The sequence below is a fragment of the Mustela erminea genome, chromosome 19 (genome assembly GCF_009829155.1).
Source record: "Mustela erminea isolate mMusErm1 chromosome 19, mMusErm1.Pri, whole genome shotgun sequence".
NCBI lineage: Eukaryota > Metazoa > Chordata > Mammalia > Carnivora > Mustelidae > Mustela > Mustela erminea.
Genome location: NC_045632.1, coordinates 44,510,230 through 44,529,411, shown reverse-complemented (window position 1 = coordinate 44,529,411; position 19,182 = coordinate 44,510,230). Strand labels below are relative to the sequence as shown.

At 35.3% G+C, this 19,182-nt stretch overlaps 1 protein-coding gene across 6 annotated transcripts in view; it reads right to left on the bottom strand.

The window, feature by feature from the left end:
- Positions 1-19,182, bottom strand: part of NFAT5 (nuclear factor of activated T cells 5) — a 114,544-nt gene that overhangs the window by 27,491 nt on the left and 67,871 nt on the right. For all 6 annotated transcript variants that reach the window (XM_032326476.1, XM_032326477.1, XM_032326480.1 and 3 more), the window contains 5 exons: positions 17,369-17,561; positions 14,605-14,795; positions 11,947-12,119; positions 4,671-4,805; positions 4,493-4,545 (listed from right to left, as the gene is read on the bottom strand). In XM_032326476.1, coding sequence (XP_032182367.1) covers positions 4,493-4,545; positions 4,671-4,805; positions 11,947-12,119; positions 14,605-14,795; positions 17,369-17,561 — 745 coding nt within the window. The remainder of the gene's footprint in view (positions 1-4,492; positions 4,546-4,670; positions 4,806-11,946; positions 12,120-14,604; positions 14,796-17,368; positions 17,562-19,182) is intronic.

The following is a 19,182-nucleotide window of genomic DNA, read 5'->3' as shown; positions in this document are numbered from 1 at the left end:
AGAAAGAAAAATCTTTGTAAAAAATTATGAAAAACAGAAGTAATTCCAATTTTAATTTCTTAGAAAAATCTGCTTGGATTCAAAATAACAATTTTCTTCCTCTCAGCAGATAATCTTTTTTAGAACTTGTAAGCAATGGTGTTAGATATTTTTCATTCTCCTAAATGATAATTTATCACTGCCACATTCATTTTACAGTTGGGGATATATATACGTATATATAATTAAAGACACATAACAAAACAAAATTCCAAATAAAATCATTTGAAAATACATAACCTCTAAATTCTCAAGCCTTTGTTTAGTCTAGATGTTCCCCAAATTTCTGAGGATTTCTTTTGACATTCCTTTCAAGAACTGTCTTTCCATATTTATACTAAAAAATCCATCTTCTCCAAAACTCCTAAGTTTCTCCTTATTTTTTTATTCTCTCCCTCTAAAGAACAGAAAGAACTCAGAAGACTAAGGGTTGAGAAACAACAGTCTACACACCTGTGTTTTTGATACACTAATGCCTGTTTTATGTTTTATAAAAGAAGTTATTCTTTTTTTTTTTTAAAGATTTATTTATTTATTTATTTGACAGAGAACACAAGTAGGCAGAGAGGCAGGCAGAGAGAGAGGAGGAAGCAGGCTCCCTGCTGAGCAGAGAGCCCGATGCGGCACTCGATCCCAGGACCCTGAGATCATGACCTGAGCCGAAGGCAGCGGCTTAACCCACTGAGCCACCCAGGCGCCCTAAAACAAGTTATTCTTAAATCGAACTGTATACTTCTTAGTTTTTAATAAGACCATATCTAGCTCCTAGTTCCCGTCTTTAAATCATCTCTGTATTTCAAGCTGTGAGACTCTCCTGCTTTCTTTCAAAACCAACTTATCTTTAAGACTGTATATACACACACACACACACACAGTCTTAATATGTGTGTAGTCTTATATATACACACACACACACACATAGAGACTATATATATCTAAATATATGTAAAATATATGTGAAAGAGATCTCTTAGAGATTAATCTTTAAGATACATATCTTTTTGTATATATTTTACAGGCAATTTCTACAGAATTTATCTGAAATTATTAAAATGGGAATAGATATAATGACCCTGTGTCTACCACATTTGGTATACATGTGCCTGAGACATATTATGGCTTTGCATAGAAGAGTCAGATATTAAACAAATAATTGTTTTCCCAGACTTCATTAATCTCAAATTTTAAGTCTGTTTTTAAAGTTTTATTCATTCTTAATCTTTACACACAACATGCAGCTTGAACTCACAACCCTGAGATCAAGATTCACAAAACCCTCTGAGCCAGTCAGGTACCCTTTAATTTTTAAATTTAAATAATAAAAAAGTTTAATGTCTGAGGAGTTGATTTTGGGGTTATAAATGAATAGTTATCACAATTATTCATAATGGCAATTTGCAAGGTTCTTTAAATGGTCTTTTCTACTATACCATCTTCTGGTCATGTTTTAATATCATAGAGGTCCTTTCAGCTTTTCTGTATGGGCCTGATATTTCTTTACTGACTACAATTTTCTCTTCTTTTGTTTTCTGAGTACCCTTCCCTCTAAATGTTTAATTTTTTAAAATTTTATTTTTCTAAGTAATCTCCACACAGAGGCTCAAACCCACAATCCTTAGATCAAGAGTCACATGCTCCACTAACTGAGCCAGATAGGCACCCCTAAATGTTTAATTTTTTTTTTCTTTAATATAATCCATTGGATCAAATTCTTTTTATCTTCACTGTGATCCCATTCTAAGACATATCCCAGAAAGTCCCTTAGGAAAAAAAAAAGACAGCTTGCTGAAAAAAATTAAAATTTAAAAATGAACAGCACAACCACAGAATTAATGGAAGATCATATTATGTTTTAGTTTGTTATACATACTTGCTTGCAAAAACCCCAGGACCTCTAGATATAGCCACCAAATAAGGACATTAATTCCTTTCCATTCCACCATGTCTTATTTTTATGATTATTCTTCTTTAATCTATTGTAGCTGGCATAACTACCCTGAAAAAAAGTGTTTTAAGAATATTAACTACCCCATGCCTCAAAGGTAAGGAAGGAAGGAAAGAAGGAGAGGGGAAGAGAGAGAGGAAGAGTTAGAGGATGAAGAGGAGGAGGAAGATGTGGAAGAAGAAGAAGAGGAGGAAGAAGATGAGGAGGAGAAGAAACAAAGATTTCTTACCATTAGGTTCTACATGAGACAGCAAGTTAAGACTATAATTTGTTGGGGCTATCTTATCAATATTTTGTATAATTTATACAAAGGGCAAGTTTCTCAGTCTCTAGAACTAGCTATAGGATAAGGTAAGGAAGAGAAATTGTAACAGAGCATTACATGTAAAGGAGTTTACATTAATTTAACCAACTCATCAAAAAACAAAACATGTTTATGGCACACACAGAAGTATTGCATGGAAAAATTAAGCTTCAGTCAGGACCAAAACTGTAGGCATGTAAGAGCCTGGTTGAAATTAGGGTTTGAAGTACCCTCAAAAAGAATAAGGAACCTCAGACCCGAGTCCTCATTTTCTTCAAAGTGAATAAAATGAACCAGCAAGTTTTTCATGAGTATCTGTTGAGTGCTTAATAGTATGCGGAACACGGAAGAGTCATAATACATTGTCCCTAACCTCTGGGAGTCCTTGAAAGGAAGCCACTCTTGGTTCATGGGAAGTGAGAATGGTTTGTTCAAATAAGTTATATAAGAAATCATAAAATGTCAGAGTTAGAGGGAACCTCTTAAATAATTTAGTAAAAATTCATAGATTAGGAAACTGGGGCACAAAAGTGACTTGTCTTATTGAGGTAACCAAGATTGCTAGTGACAAAGCAAGTGCTATAACTTCAGTTAAGACAGAGATTGCCCAACAGTATATGTGACAAAGGAATGACTGTTACATCCTATTATCTCCCTTTCACAGCATGTAGTAGCATAAAGACAGAGGAAAACTTTCTGCATAGCATCTGTCTAGGTATGTAAGAAGCTCCACTTTAATAGGATACTATTTTGTGAAGAATTAACTTTACCCTATAGTTTAGTTTTTGCCCCTGGCTACTGAAAGGTAATCTCTAAGACCTTAGAAACTCCTGCCTGATAGGAGTATTTCTGACAGGGGGCTTTGGTCACTGGACAGTCCAACAATGTGATTTATGAAGGGGACTTTGCAATGTCGTATCAGTTCCAACCTCTGGTGGAACTGGAGACTAAAGATTAGCTGCATGGGCAGTATGTGACCGAGCCCTAATAAAAACCTAATAAAAACACCAATGGCTTGGGTGAGCTTCCTTACTGTTAATACTCTGCATATTGTCACACATGGATGTGCTGAGTGTGTAAGGCATCCTGAGGACAACAAAAGCTTCACCTTTGGGACCTTCCCAGACCTTGCTCTATGTGTCTTTCCCTTTGGCTGGTTCTGATTAGTGTCCTTTTGCTATAATAAAGCTGAAATTAAATATAGTGTTTCCTGTGTACCGTGAATTATTCTAGCAAATCTAAGTGGGGAGTGGGAAACCCTAAGTTTGAAGCCAACTGTTCTAAAATGAGAGTGGTCAGAAGAACTTGTGGCTGGTTAGTATCTGAAATGAGGGAACACTGTGCCCTTAGCTTTGAGTATGGTAATGTATTTTACTGGATACATATTTTAAAATTTATTTTTAAAAAAATACAATGGAATAAAAAATTTAAAAATTAAAGATCAATCTGTTTTGATAAATTGGCCAGTCTCTAATTTTTGCCTCTTCCATCTCTCTACTTGGTTTTCATGTGCTCTTTTCTACTCCTATCAACATTTTACGGTACATTTTAGGCTTTAGGTACTTTACACATTAGTTTATTCCTGCTCTGCTGTTCTCTGTCTGTGATCCACACCTATATACGCTACTCTTCTGCATTATGAGTTCTATCTGATTTGTTAAAAAATTTGTCCTTTTCTGCGAGTCTCAATTTCTGTAAGTTTGGTCCTATTTGTTCTACATTCTAATTCTTCAATCAGTTTTTTATCCTTGTTTTCAAGCACTTTTTTCTCCTCATTTTGAAAACAATACATGGTGAGGTCCTACAATACAGACTCTTTTGTTGTAAATTTAACAAACAATGCCTCTGTGAAAAGGTAACTAACAAACATAAAATCCCTGACATAAATAAGTTTCCCTTTGATAAACTAAATATTAGGCTAGGATAATCCAAATCCTCAGAAAAAACAAATATTAGGAAATAAATGTTTCATTTATTAACAATTATTTACTAATGCTTCAAACTTTTTAAAAAATAGAGAACTGTCATTTATTTCTAGCATTAGTAGAATTTTCAGCTACAGAAATTCAAGAAAGAATGTTAAATGATTTATATGAATCCCACATAAAGAAGAAATTTAATCTGTTTGATTCGGGAAAATTTCAGAACAAAACTGAATTTCTCAGAGAGTAAATAATTAAATGACAAAAAGGCTTAAATAATACCTGATGAAATAATTCCATGTCAATTTCAGCTTCTGACTTCCAAGAGTTTTCATCTGATTGAAATAAAAGCAGTAATTTATTAAAAATTTTAAACTTTTTTAATTTTGTAGCTATTATTATATCTTTAAAATAAAGCAGAACGTGCAACAATCTTCATACTAGTGTTATGCCTACTTACCAGAAACATTTTCTTGGAAAATAACTTTAGTTCCTTTCAGAAAGTTCTTGCCAATTAAAAATACTTCTTCCTCTCCTTTCACTGAACAGCTATGCAAGCTTTTCTTTAAGATTTCTGGCACTCCTGCTGGCTGAGCTGTGGGTACACATAAGCATTCCATAAAAAGAACCACCAACACTTATTTCTTTTCTAAAATCAGTTCTAGAAATTGTCTTTGTTGACCCTTGAATTTAACTTCCTTTACTTTGCAACTTAACTTTCACAGAAAAAAACCAGGAAAATCCATATTAAGTTTTAATAACTCTGATAAGACTTTGTAGGGATGGACTAATGCCTAAGATGAGGTTTTATATGTCATCTTTGTTTTATCGTTATGTGAATAACAAACAAGTTTTAAGATGTGCACTTAGTCTTAATATTTTTATATTTTTTTGTCTCTATATTTTTTAAAAATTCTATTTAAAACAAGCTTTTCCCACAATCCTAACCTCAAAAATGTCAGCTATGTTTTTGCCATTACAAGCCTTCTGAGGCAGTATCTGCCTCTAGGTGGTACTTAGGGCTTCTTTAAGGATCTACACCCAGGACTCAGGCCCCACACCAAAAGAACACCTAGAAACTGACTGAATCCAATTCAGAATAGTTTTTTCTACCAGAGGATCTCCCTGATCTAGGATAATCTGAGGTTAAAAAATAAAACAATTGAAAAACTAGTGCATAAAGACTAAGTAACCACTACTAAAATAAACAAAAGAATTGTAAAGTACTGAGGGCACAGATCTAATGAATAAAGTACAATTAGCCTACCAACTTTCACATGCCAGGATTTCCTTAAGAAAATTTAATAGGTATTAATTAGCGAAACAGTTTCCTAAGTTAAGTAAATCTAGGAAAATACTGGGTTAAAGCAAAGCTAACTGAACAAAAGGATTTCTCCAAGTATTTAATATTCTGATAAACACTATAAATATCCAATAATGAACATAGTATATAGGTTCCCCAATATATTTGACTCCAAAAACATTCTTCCCTTCAAGTGCCTGGGTGAGCATCTGCCTTCAGGTCAGGCTGTGATCCTAAGGTCCAGGGATCAAGTCCCACATTGGGCTCCCTGCTCTGTGGCGAGTCTGCTTCTCATTCTGCCCCTCCACTCGTTCTCTCAATCCCTCTCTCTCTCTCAAATAAACAAAATCTTAAAAAACAAAAAAAAATTCTTCCTTATTGACACTTAAGGACTAGTTTTCCACCAAAATACTCTGAGATGCTGGCATATGCAAATAAATACCTTTTAAGTATCCAAAAAAACTGTTCCCCAGGAGGTTAAGCTCTTTCACATAGATTATTACACTATCTGTTGTTTTAGTAAACCCTCACAACATAAGCACTGCAAAGGTAAACTAAATTTGGCCTTGTATAACTCACCATCTTCTAAATTAATTAGAGTCCACTACACTTTAGGAAAAGTTTAACTTTTTTCTCTGTAGACACTTACATATTTTAATAGTTAATTTTATCCTTTTAATAATATCATACTATTCACTGCCCTTCCTTGTGGAAAGGCTATAATTCCTGTGCCACTCAGGTCAGGACTGGCCATGTGACTTGTTTGTATAATGAAATGCGAACTGAAATAATATGCCAGTTCCAAGGAAGAGCTTTTATAACCTTACATGGTTCCACTTTTTCCTTTTTCCCTTCTACTACGAAAATGTCAGAGAGAGGGAGGGAGGAGCAGAAGGAGAGGGAGAAAAATGTAGATAAGGGCAGCTTCTTCAGCCTGGATCCTAGAGTGAAGAGAATGGCCCTGCTTCCAAACCATAGCCAGTATTATCATAAAGTGAGAGAGAAACAGAACTGTTGTTGAGTGCCACTGAGTTTTTTGTTGTTGGTGTTACTGCAGCATCATTTAGCCTCACATACTGGTACAAACAAGTAAGTATCCTGTGCTTATTAAATATTTAAATGGCAAATGACACTTTCAGCAATATCTAAGAGTTTAAAAGAAATTGTGAAGTTATATCCATATATACTGGTTAGAAACCGTTACTGGTCAAATACTGGCAATTATATGCCCTCTGTAAATGAAGAATTAACTGAATTTATTTATAGCTTTTTAGAGTAAGAGTGGAACTCAAGAGTTGTTTTTAAAGGACATTCAAGAAAAACATAGTAAAAATTTTTGGAAAGATTTTTTTAAAGTAATCTCTACATTCAACATGGGGCTTGAACTCACAACCCCAAGATCAAGAGTTGCCATGTTCCACTCACTGAGCCAGCCAGGTACCCCAGTAAATATTATTTTGATTAGAAAACAATAAGAGATGAAAATTATATGGCTATATTGTATTAACGAAATGAATGGAAAGTATACAACCTTTCCCCCCATTTTCAAGTACTATGTGGAAATTCCACTCCACTGATGCTTATCAAAGCTTTTATTTTTTCCTATCTCATTTTTTCCTTTTATGTATTATGGGCATATGATGGCCAAATGAGGCTCCTTGGAGGATACATGATGTATATATCTTCTATATATTTGTATTTACATTACACAAAGAACTAGTCTGTCATCTGTCACTGTTCAAGATAATTTAACTTTCAACCTTTGACCTTAGAAGGTCTTTTCTACTAAAAAGTTTAATGGTTACCTAACAGCCCCAACACCATACTAAACAGAACCAAAGTCAGTATTATTTAAGCATTAACTATTTTATTTTATCTTTAAGTAATTACTAAGCCAGCTCTTGAAAGTGATCAGTACTGCTTAAAAAATTATAACACAAAAAAATCAGCCAATTAAAAAAAAAAAAATAGCAGCCAGTTCTCTGGTACTATAAAAACAATGTGCTTCTGCTTTTCAAAGAGTAGCCTCAAAATAAAGCTGAAAAAAATTAATGAATATATGAATACGGAAAAATAAAAGCAAATATTTCAACATGCCAAAAGAATTAGTAAATCTTTTTAATAATATCTCTGAAGAGAAGGAAAGTTTACTCAATGATATTATCCTTTTCCTAAAGTTGTGGGATACAGAGAAAGAAGGGAAGTAGAAACTTACGAAATTCAGTCAGATTTAATCCAATATATATTATTGTGAAGAAAGCCTAATTAATTTTGTTATATTTTAAAAATTAGCATAGGTGGAAAGATACTAAAAAAAGTACGGAAATTGATATTCTTAATTTGATATAGTATCACCACATAATACATGCAATATAAAAAAAAAACAAAAACCATGTATACCTGTATTGTCTAGAGAAATAGAAATAGGTCAAGAAAATAAAAGGGGATAATTCTTCTATCCCCTTAAAAACAAACAAACAAAAAAAAACAGGTAGTGGATCTAATGGTCATTGTTAAATGAGCAAGTAAAAGCAGACCTTCTTTTTCAATGTCACAAAGCACAACATGAATTCTGGCAATAGGCCTTCTTTCCACTGAGTGTCTCTAGCTGGAAGATCAAATGTCTGCTTCCTCTCCTCCCTTCCACCTCTATCACCTTTTGGCCCCTATTCCTCTTCTACCTCCCTCTCATCTTCCTGTTTCCCTCTACCTCCCATTCCAATTCTAACCCTTCTTACTAACCTATTTCCTTTTCACCTCTCTTTCTATTCCATTTGCTTAAACCTATCAAAAAGGTTGTATTCATGGAAATAAACATAAACCAGGAACCCATAATGGAAATTCTTTTGTAATTTTTTTTTTTAAGATTTTATTTATTTATTTGACAGACAGAGATCACGAGTAGGCAGAGAGGCAGGCAGAGAGAAAGAGAGAAGAGGAAGCAGGCTCCCTGCAGAGCAGAAAGCCTGATGCGGGGCTCGATCCCAGGACCCTGGGACCATGACCTGAGCCGAAGGCAGAGGCTTTAACCCACTGAGCCACCCAGGCGCCCCTCTTTTGTAAAATTTTTTAAATAAAAGGATTTTTGGGGCCCTTTCACTGTGTATTATTTTTATGTTTACTTTTTCTCTTCCCTCATATTCCCCCCTCTAAAGTCTAAGTGTAGGCCTCAGGCTTCCTAAAGTGGACAGGTTAAAATATTAAATTCTTTAGCTCAACACACAAGTTCCTATAAAACAAATCTTGCCTAGCTCTACTACCTTCAAATCTTGCCACTTCTTCATTATACACACACACACACACACACACATTTAGAGAGGGAGAGACAAAGGAAATAGCAGATGGGGAGGAAAGAGGGAGAGAGGGAGGGAGGAGCAGAGGGAGAGGGAGAAGCAGAATTCCTGCTAAGCAGGGAGCCCAGGACCCTGAGATCATGACCTGAGCCGAAGGTGGCCGCTCAACCAACTAAGTCACTCAGGGTCCCTATTGGAAATGTCCAGAGTAGGCAAATCCAGCAGAATCCAGTAGAAAGTAGAATAGTGGTTTCCAGGGTCTGGGATAACAGGGGAATGAACAGTGACTGCTAAGAGGTACAGGATTTCTTTTTTTGGTGACAGTAAAAATGTTCTAAAATTAGATAATGGTCACAGTCATACAACTTTGTGAATATGATAAAACTGTACATGTTAAAAGGCTCAACTGCATGGTATGCAAATTATATCTCAGTAAACTATTATAAAAGAAAAAAGAAAACTATTATGGGAAAGCATGAACCTAACTGTATGCGAATTTAAGATAACTAAATGCCTATATACTGAACCTTAATTTTAAGCTATACAACTTAAAATGTATATCCACTATTATGTTAAAGTTGATAAAAATTAATTCTTTCCTATATATATATTTTTTTAAGATTTTATTTATTTATTTGACAGACAGAGATCACAAGTAGGCAGAGAGGCAGGCAGAGAGAGAGAGAGGAGGAAGCAGGCTCCCTGAAGAGCAGAGAGCCCGATGTGGGGCTCGAACCCAGAACCCTGGGATCATGACCTGAGCCGAATGCAGAGGTTTTAACCCAACAAGCCACCCAGGCGCCCCTCTTTCCTATATTTTATGGGAGCTATCAGCTCAAAACAATGAACAACAAAAAAATCAGATTTTCTCTTATCTACCATTTCCTACTCTCAACAGTTTTGTCCCTATTCTATTACATAAAAAATGAAAATAATCATTTCTATTTTATTAATAACAGAGTTGTTTTCAAGATCAAATAGGATAATGTAGTACTCTTATTAATAGGAAACTCCATTAGATTAATACTCACTAGAGAGGAAAAATGACTTAACTACAGTGGATTTGGAACCAGGGCTTAGGCATGATTAGCCCAATCTTCTTTCCTCCCTCTTCTGCAACTGCCTACATGCACAAAGCATACATTTTATTTAAACTTTTAAAAAAATATTTTATTTACTTATTTGACAGAAAGAGAGAGAGTACAAGCAAAGGGAGTGGCAGGGATAAGGAGAGGCAGGCTCTTGCTGAGAGCCTTGACTTGGGGCTCCATCCCAGGACCCTACGATCATGACCTGAGCAGCTGCTCAACCAAATGAGCCACCCAGGTGACCCAAAGCAGACATTTTAGATGGTTTGTACCAGTTGCTAAGAGGCCTACAACTGTAGAAAGCTAAGAAGCCTACAACTGCTCTGACTGGATTGATATATATACCCTAGTCTGGGATGAAAAAGTCCTCTTCCTAACAGTTTTATCAGTAGTGAAATTGGCATTATCATCTCAATTTCTCAACTCCCAAGTGTCTAACTCCAATTATAAGGTAAACATTTATTAATTTCCTAAGACCTCAGCATATATGAAAGTGCTTTATAAACCACAGAGTAGGGGCGCCTCATTGCTCATAGGGTTAAGCCTCTGCCTTCGGATCAGGTCATGATCTCAGCGTCCTGGGATGGAGCCCCACACTGGGCTCTCTGCTCAGCAGGGAGCCTGCTCCACAACCCCCCCACCCTGCCCCCGTCTCTCTGACTATTTGTGATCTCTGTCAAATAAATAAAATAAAATCTTTAAAAAAAAAAAATATATATATATATATATATGCCACAGGGTATAAGAGAGAGATAATACTGTGAAAAGTAATATTGACATTAACACTGTAGATTCATCTGTGTTGTCACGAATGGCAAGACCACATCCTCTTTGGTACTCCTTTCTTTCAAAGAAGGTATTGTTCCTGTTATCGAATCCAGTTTCTCTAAGCAGATGAAGAGTGACAAATAGTCAACTAGAGGAATAAAAATAAATATTCCACACCTCCATAATAAATGACTTCTACAAAAAGAAATGGACAATTTAGGTATTCAAGGAAAATCCCCCAATATGAACTGAGATTTATATTAATTCATAAAAAATCTAAACTACACCAATAAATCTCCTAGGTAGGGGAAATGGTTCATTAACATAATCTCTTTCTTTAACCATAGTCTTAACCATAACCCAGAGGCTATGGTTAGGATGAAATGAATTGTTTAAACTTGGTTTCAGCATTGCCATTCTAAGTGATTATAATGACAAAAGAGCATAGTGGTTAAAAGCAGAGGCTTTGAATCCTAGTCTTACTATTTGCTAGCTGTATGACCTTGAAGGAGTTATTTAATCTCTATAAGTCTCAGTTTCATCAACTATAGAATGGAATCCATACAAGGTAAGCCAAGTTGAGCAAAGTAAGAATCTTATTTCCCACTTCCCAACACTGTAATTTAATGCCATAATTTGTAATCAGAACTCCCAACTACTGTATATTCATTCACAAAGTTCTGCTTACCTTAGTGTTTCTTATGTTCTAATAGAAAATAGACTTAGGATCACAGCAATTTACCACACAATAAAGATACACAAAAAAAAATCCTTTGGATTTATAATTTACTTCAAGTCAACCATTCAGAGTACATTTTCTTAAGCATGGAGCCCAACAACGGGGCTTGAACTCATGACCGTGAGGATCAAGACCTGAGCTGTTATCAAGAATTGGAAGCTTAACCAACTGTGCCACCCAGGTGCCCCTAAAGTACTTTAAAAAAAAAAAAATTCTAAGCGGGCTCCATATCCAGTGTGGGGGGCTTGAATACATGACCCCGAGATCAAGAGTCACACTCTCCAGCGAATGAGTCAGCCAGGCGTCCCCTCAAATTACTTTTAAAATCAGTATGGGATAATAGGGAACTATAAAATACTATACACCTTTAGAATTTTATTTGATATTATCCACCTTTTAGTCTAGAAAATTGGACTATAGCTTTTTAAAATGTTTCAAGTTTTGCAAGATCACAAGCTAGAACATATGATACATCTGAAATTTAGAGATGTCTGCAAATTAACAGAAAACAAACAAAAAAATTCAATACACATTTTCTTACTTACTACATAAAATCGGAGAAGAGGGTGTTTGCAGTGTCAAAGTGGAGCCATCTTTCCTCGTGATATTAACTCTAAAAACCAATCTGGCACGAGTGCTTTTTTTCTTGGAACCAGCAATTCCTATTCTGGCTTCAACATCAGCATTCCTCAATTTCAATATCCCTACGCAGTCCACCCTAACACACAAAGAAAAAGACATTAACTGATATTTTCTGTTTTATAAACAGTACAATATTCTTAACCAAATATGCCTCTTTTTTGGCGGGGGGGGGGAGGAGCAGGGAGGGGAGAGAGGGGTGGAGAGCGAGAGCGAGAGCAAGAGTGAGAGAGAATGAATCTTCCTAAGCAGGTTTCACGCATAGTGTGGAGCCTGACACAGGGCCTCAGCCATACAACCCTAAGATCAGGACCTGAGCTGAAATCAAGAGTCGGATGCTTTAATAACTGAGCCACCCATGTGCCCCAAATAAGTTTCTTTAAAAAATTTTTTTTAATTTAATTATTAATTTTTTGAAAATGTAATACAATCATAAATTTCCAAATTTAAAAAGTATGGAAGGGTGAATTCTGAATATTCATAATTCTTGTCGAATTTTCATTCATAATAATAGTGGAAAAATAGTAAAGCAAAATCACTATTTCAAAATCTGAACATAAGGGTTTATAAGAGATACTTTTACCATTTAAAATTTTTAATTTATTTTTTCGGGCGCCTGGGTGGCTCAGTGGGTTAAGCCGCTGCCTTCGGCTCAGGTCATGATCTCAGGGTCCTGGGATGGAGTCCCGCATCGGGCTTTCTGTTCAGCAGGGAGCCTGCTTCCCTCTCTCTCTCTGCCTGCCTCTCTGTCTACTGTGATCTCTGTTTGTCAAATAAACAAATAAAATCTTTTAAAAAAAAATTTAATTTATTTTTTCTATTTTTTTTTTTAAAGATTGTATTTATTTATTGGAGATAGAATAAGCAGGGGAGAGAGAGAAAGAGAGGGAGAGTCACAATCCCCATTGAGCAGGGGCTCAATCCCAGGACCCTGGGATCATGCCCTGAGCTGAAGGCAGACACTTAACTGGCTGAGCCACCCAGGTGCCCCTTAATTTATTTTTTTTAAAGCATGCTCTATACCCAGTGTGGGGCTCAAATTCGCAATGCTGACATTAAGAGCCAGTCTGGCACCCGAACTTCCATTCAAAAAAAAAAATAAGTGCATCCTCTATTTTTGCAAATTCATATATTAAAATAAAAGGAATGAATTTTACTAAAAAAACAAAAAACAAAAAACAAAACACACACACACACAAACCTAGCAACTGTCTCCAAAAGAATAGAACACTATATAGCCATTAAAATATATGCTATAAAAAAATATGCTATAAGATAATATTTACTATATGGAATATGCTGATGGTAAGTGAAAGCAAGGTTACAAAACAATGGGTACAGTATTATTTCAATGTTACCAGAAAAAAAGAATGGAAAGATACATATCAAAATAGTGGTTACTGGGCACTTGGGTGGCTCAGTTGGTTAAGCGGCTGCCTTTGGCTCAGGTCATGATCCCAGGACCCTAGGACAGAGCCCTATATTCGGCTCTCTGCTTAGAGGGAAGCCTGTTTCTCCCTCTCCCTCTGCCCCTCCTCCAGCTTGTGTTCTCTCTCTTGTTTGCTTACTCTGTCTCTCTCAAAAAAAAAAAAAAGTGGTTATTTCTGGGAAGTTGGCTTTTTAGAGGTATGTTTTTAGTTTTTCCTTATTCATTTTTATTATTTTTTATTGTTCTGTATTTGACTTATAGTGAATAAGCACTATTTTTATAACCAGTAACTTCCTTCCTTTCTTCTACTACATATGTTTATTTTTACAATTTTCAAAAGTTAAAAAATAAGTCTTTACTAAATATTTTTCAAAATTTTCCTTTCCAATTAACCTCTTACTAACCTATTCAAAATGGCTTTCAAAAGGAAACTCAGAATTAAATACAGAAATGTCATTGGCTATCTAATACAAATAATTACAATATAAGTCTACCCCTTTTCAATATATCTGCTGCTGTTATGGTTCAACTTTAGAATTAAAAGACCTTAGCAAAAGGCTTAAGGGAAAAATTTTTTTAATTTAAATCATTAACACTTCTAATATTTTTTTTGGCAATGAAAATCCATAAGATGAAAAAACATACTCTTTTTTAATATAAGAAAATAAACACAGAAGGTGAAATAAACACAATATGCTTTTTCACATCAAGATGGGTCAAGGTACCACGAATGGTTTATCAAAGTTTCTAATGCAAACACTAAGAAAGCAGAATTTAGGGGGGGAGAAAAGGCAGAATTTAGGAGAGCAAATCAAATTGTTTGTAATTTTTATTTTTTAACATTACTTTTATTAATTCCAAAAAGTAAGTCCATATTATTTTTTTAAAAGTCAGCATTCCACCTGGCTTTTATTTCCTTGCCTTTCATCATGGGAATTCCACGGCAAAGGGCAAAAAGAGTCCATTTTAACCTATTACCATTCTGCAATAATCTATTTCTGTATTTGTAAATGTTTAAAACATTTTAATAAAATATTCAAAGTCTTATTATTTTTACACTAAAAACTAAAATTATTTTGAGCCCCCTGCAAAAGTGTAATGTATACTGAAACATTTTTTTATAGTAAGTACTTACGCCAGTGTCATGTTGTTGCTTGGATCAAGACCAACTTCTATAACAGTAGTGCCTTCAATGTCCACTTCTTTACAGGGAGTTGTATTTCGCCCAGTAACCCTGCAGGCCTGATAAAATCCATGTGGTTTCACTCGACCAGAGTCATTACCCACAAACACTTGCAACACTACGGGCTCATTATGGCCTTCCAGCTGGAGTGAGATAACATGGAACATAAATTAGCCTTTCAAATAATCTAATTGTCCAATCAAACACTTAAGACCAAGTCCTATAACGGGATAACAATAAGGAAATAATTTAAATCCTCAAGAAAAACAAAAGTACAACATTTTCATAAAAAGGAGAGTTGGCTAAGTTTCTGTAGGAAATCGTAAGTTTTAATTCTGAAATAATCACACTTTGAGGAAAATTTATATGTTTAATGATAAATTACCATTTATAATTAATTTGTACAACTAGATGCAAATGAATACACAGTCCTTTAGGTATTTATAAATTTATGCCAAAGCATGCGGATTATTTAAAATTTACCACCATCACTAATGGAAAATTCACTAAATTGTTTTACTGGCATCATTAATATTACCATCAAATGAATATAAATACTGAATTTTTTAACTCTTTTAATAGTAAATAGGAAGGTGTCTGAAGTGCTCCTATATAAATAAAAGGGAAATGGGGCTCATCTGCATAGATTAGATAGACACAAACACCATCATGAAATCATGGGCCAAAACATTATAGTTTGGGGGTGCCTGCGTGGCTCAGTCGGTTAAGCCTTTAGCTCAGGTCATGATCTCAGGGTCCTGGGATCAAGCCCCGCATGGGGCTCTCTGCTCAGTGGGGACCCTGCTTCGGCCCCCCTGCCCCTCTGCCTGCCCCTCTGCCTACTTGTGATCTCTCTGTCAAATAAATAAATAAAATCTTAAAAAAAAATTATGGTTTGAAAACTGTTAGTTTAGACCAGGGTCTATGGGTCCTTTCAGGTCTCTAACAAGCCTTCATAAATTATAATTTGTATGGTGAAGAATAAATAAATATTTAAAACAGCATTTGGGGAAAAATGTTTCCAATGCAGATTTTTGTTCATGTTTATATATAGTTAAACACTGAAAGAGCTAATACAGAATGCATAAAGTCACATATAACCTGTATACCAAAAGGCTTTAAAAAATTCATACATCTTTTCTAACCCAGTATGGCTCTATCTCTGTGAAAAGATATCAAAACAAGGGAAATAAGCAGATAAATAAACAATCTACTCAAACCACTAACAGTACCTAGAACAGTGTCTGGCACATAAAGGGGTGCATATTTGTTGAATTTGTTGAATTTGTTAAACTTTTGAGGTCGGGCAATTCACTCCCTATCACAGTTAGACAATCTAATAATACTTCTGACCAGAGAGTACTTAAAGCATAAAGTCAGAGCAATTGGGTTAAAAATACTCACCAAACTATCAACACTTCTCGTTAAGACAAATATTTACAGAAAGCATAACTGAAATTTCTTATTCACCTATTATTTGTCCTGAGTATGAGGGACTAAGGATGGGTTGGTGTGAAGAGTAGCAGAGGGATAAAGAATGATGTTGTTGAATATTAACCAACCTTATAAATGGCCACGGACAGGTTTCCTGACCCCAAGATTCTACCATATTTTATTAAAATTTAAAATGAAAGGCAGTCCAACTGAATACTGTTCAACTAACATTTTCACAAACTGCATTTAACATGAATTTACTATGCCAAAATTCCTCCCTGTTTAATGTTTTATAAGAAACAGAAACACTTATTAAATATTCCCCACCCAACTACTTTTTGGTTTGTCTTCAAAGAGAAATATTCTAACAAAGTTTCCCAGGTGCTGAAATTTAAGCTTCTTTTTTCTTTTAGTCTAAATTCTGAAAAGATGAAGATCCAGTTGATATCCTATTTTTTTTTAAAGATTTTATTTATTTATTCATGACAGACTCAGAGAGAGAGGCAGAGGGAGAAGCAGTCTCCCTACTGAGCAGGGAGCCCAATGTGGGACTCAACTGCAGAACCCTAGGATCATGACCTGAGCCGAAGGCAGATGCTTAACCATCAGAGCCACCCATGCACCAATGATATCCTAATCCTTTTTTTAAAACATAGATTTTATTCATTTATTTGACAGAGTAAGAGAGTACAAGCAGGCAGAGAAGCAGAGGGAGAGGGAGAAGTAGGCTCCCCACTGAGCAGGGAGCCTGATGTGGGGCTCGATCCCAGGGCCCTGGGATCATGATCTGAGCTGAAGGCAGCTGCTTAACCAACTGAGCCACCCAGGTGTCCCAATATCCTAACTCTTAAACGAAGACTTAAATTATTTTCAACCAATTCTTTTCTGAGATGAACAGTCCTGATTTCTTTAGCCATCTCAAAATCTGATTTTCCAAGCTCATAATAATTTCTACAATATTTCTTTGAATCCACTTTAAAATATCTTCTTAAATATTAAGTTTGGGAAGAAGTGAATACAGTTGCTACCAATGTCAAATGTAAGGAGAACTTAATTCACGATTTTCCAATATTTATCAGAATACATTCTTATTTCCTCTTTCATCTAAGCTAAAATTCAAATGAAATAAAAATAACAATATTGGGCTTACAATCTAGTTAGACTTTTGCTTTAAGTTCCATTATATATATCTAATAATTCTACTATTCTATTGTAGGCAGCTTTTGCTGGTTAAAAACGAAACTGGAGAAATTCTTTGTATACTGAAAAATAAAATAAGTACCTTTACTGTAGGAAAGCCTTGCTGTGTTCTGTCTTTTACTGAGCCACGGCTACCCTCAGTCAGGTACCGAGCTCGGTGCTGGGTCTCAGGCTGTACAACTATCTTCAACTCCTTTCCTTCACTTTTAACAGGATACTGTCCACACAACATAGGGCTCTTCTTTACTCCACTTCCTTTTTGGTTTTCCAGTGTTCTGAGAAGTCAAAGCACAACATGGAAAAAGTATCAAAATGAGTTTTTTCTACAAAAGTCATCTAAGATAAAGGAAGAAACAGAATAGGCAGTAACATTAAAAGCAATTAATTATCTTACTGACAATACAGCCTAAAGGAAGATACATTCCATAAGCAAAGTATCTCTTAAAAGTTTTAAATAAAATTTAACTATACAAGGCCAAAATAAAAAATGCATATGTGTGATGGGAAGGAAGACTGAATGTAATAAGCCAGGACTAACAGGTAAGAGAATAGCTGATGTCATTATAACCTTTCACATGGCACTTCAATCAAAACAAATTTTAAAGCTACAAGATTAACTACCATTATTTTCTGATCAGACTTGCAAGGCAAAAGATATGTGGGGGTAGCAAAAAGAAATAAACAGAAGGCCTTAATAAAACAATTAAAACTACATGTAGCATACATATTCTTTTGGAGATCTTTCTCAGTAATTTTTCTGAAAAAATTATAAAATATCAGTAACCCAATTTGTATTGGGAAACTAGATTTACTCTAAACTTTCTTAGAAGTGTAATTTTTCAGAGTATTTATATTTGTGATTAAATAATTAAAGTCCTTAGCATATAAAATCTTTATAACTGGGCTTTACAGATAGGAAATCTATTCTTTAAAACTGTTATTTCTTTAAAACTGTATTTAAAACTGTATTTCATGCATTTGCTATGTGGAATGTATGTTCAAAGAAAAATATTTCAAACGGTGGTTAGGACTTTAGGTCAATACATTTAATCTGAAGCACTGCAAATATGACAAACACAAAACAATACTATTAGTTCTAAAATAGACTTAAAATTATCCATGTACATTTTTTTAAAAGATGTTATTCATTTACTTGAGAGAGAGTGAGTAAGAGAGAGAGAGAGAGAGAGAGAGCATAAGCAGGGGGAGGGGCAGAGGGAGAGAGAGAAGCAGACTCCTGGCTGAGCAGGGAGCGGGGAGCCTTAGATGGGGCTCAATCCCAGGACCCTGGGATCATGACCTGAGCCAAAAGCAGACAGTTAACTGACTGAACCACCCAGGCACCCCTATCCAAGGGTATTTTAAAAAAGAGTCAGGGGGGCTCCTGGGTGGTTCAGTCAGTTAAGGTTGGATTTGGTTTGGGCTCAGGTCTCAGGTTCCTGAGATCAACTCTGTATCGGGCTCTGTGCTCAGCAGGTAATCTGTTTCAGATTCTCGCCCTCTTCTCTGCACCCCCCCAAATGAATAGATAAATCTTTAAAATAAAATAAAATAAAATGTCATGGCCTATAACACTTTCTGTATGACTCACATTGAAAATACAGGAGCCAAGAGATGACTATGGACAAAAATCTCCAAAAACAAATAGGTCCCAGGAGGAACATTATGAATCAAACAAAGAAGAGCAATGGTGGCTAAGAAGCCTTAAAAATGGCCCTAATGTTTAACCCTTCATCTCTAACCAAGTTGTTGCCTCTATTATCAATAACTAAAGGAGGAAATACCATATTCTCAATGGAACTAGGGACTGGGGTGAAACTCATGGCTAGGAAAGGGAAAGAAGAATGGAGAAAAGAAGGAATGCAAAGGAATGCACTAACACTGACAAGGTAAGTA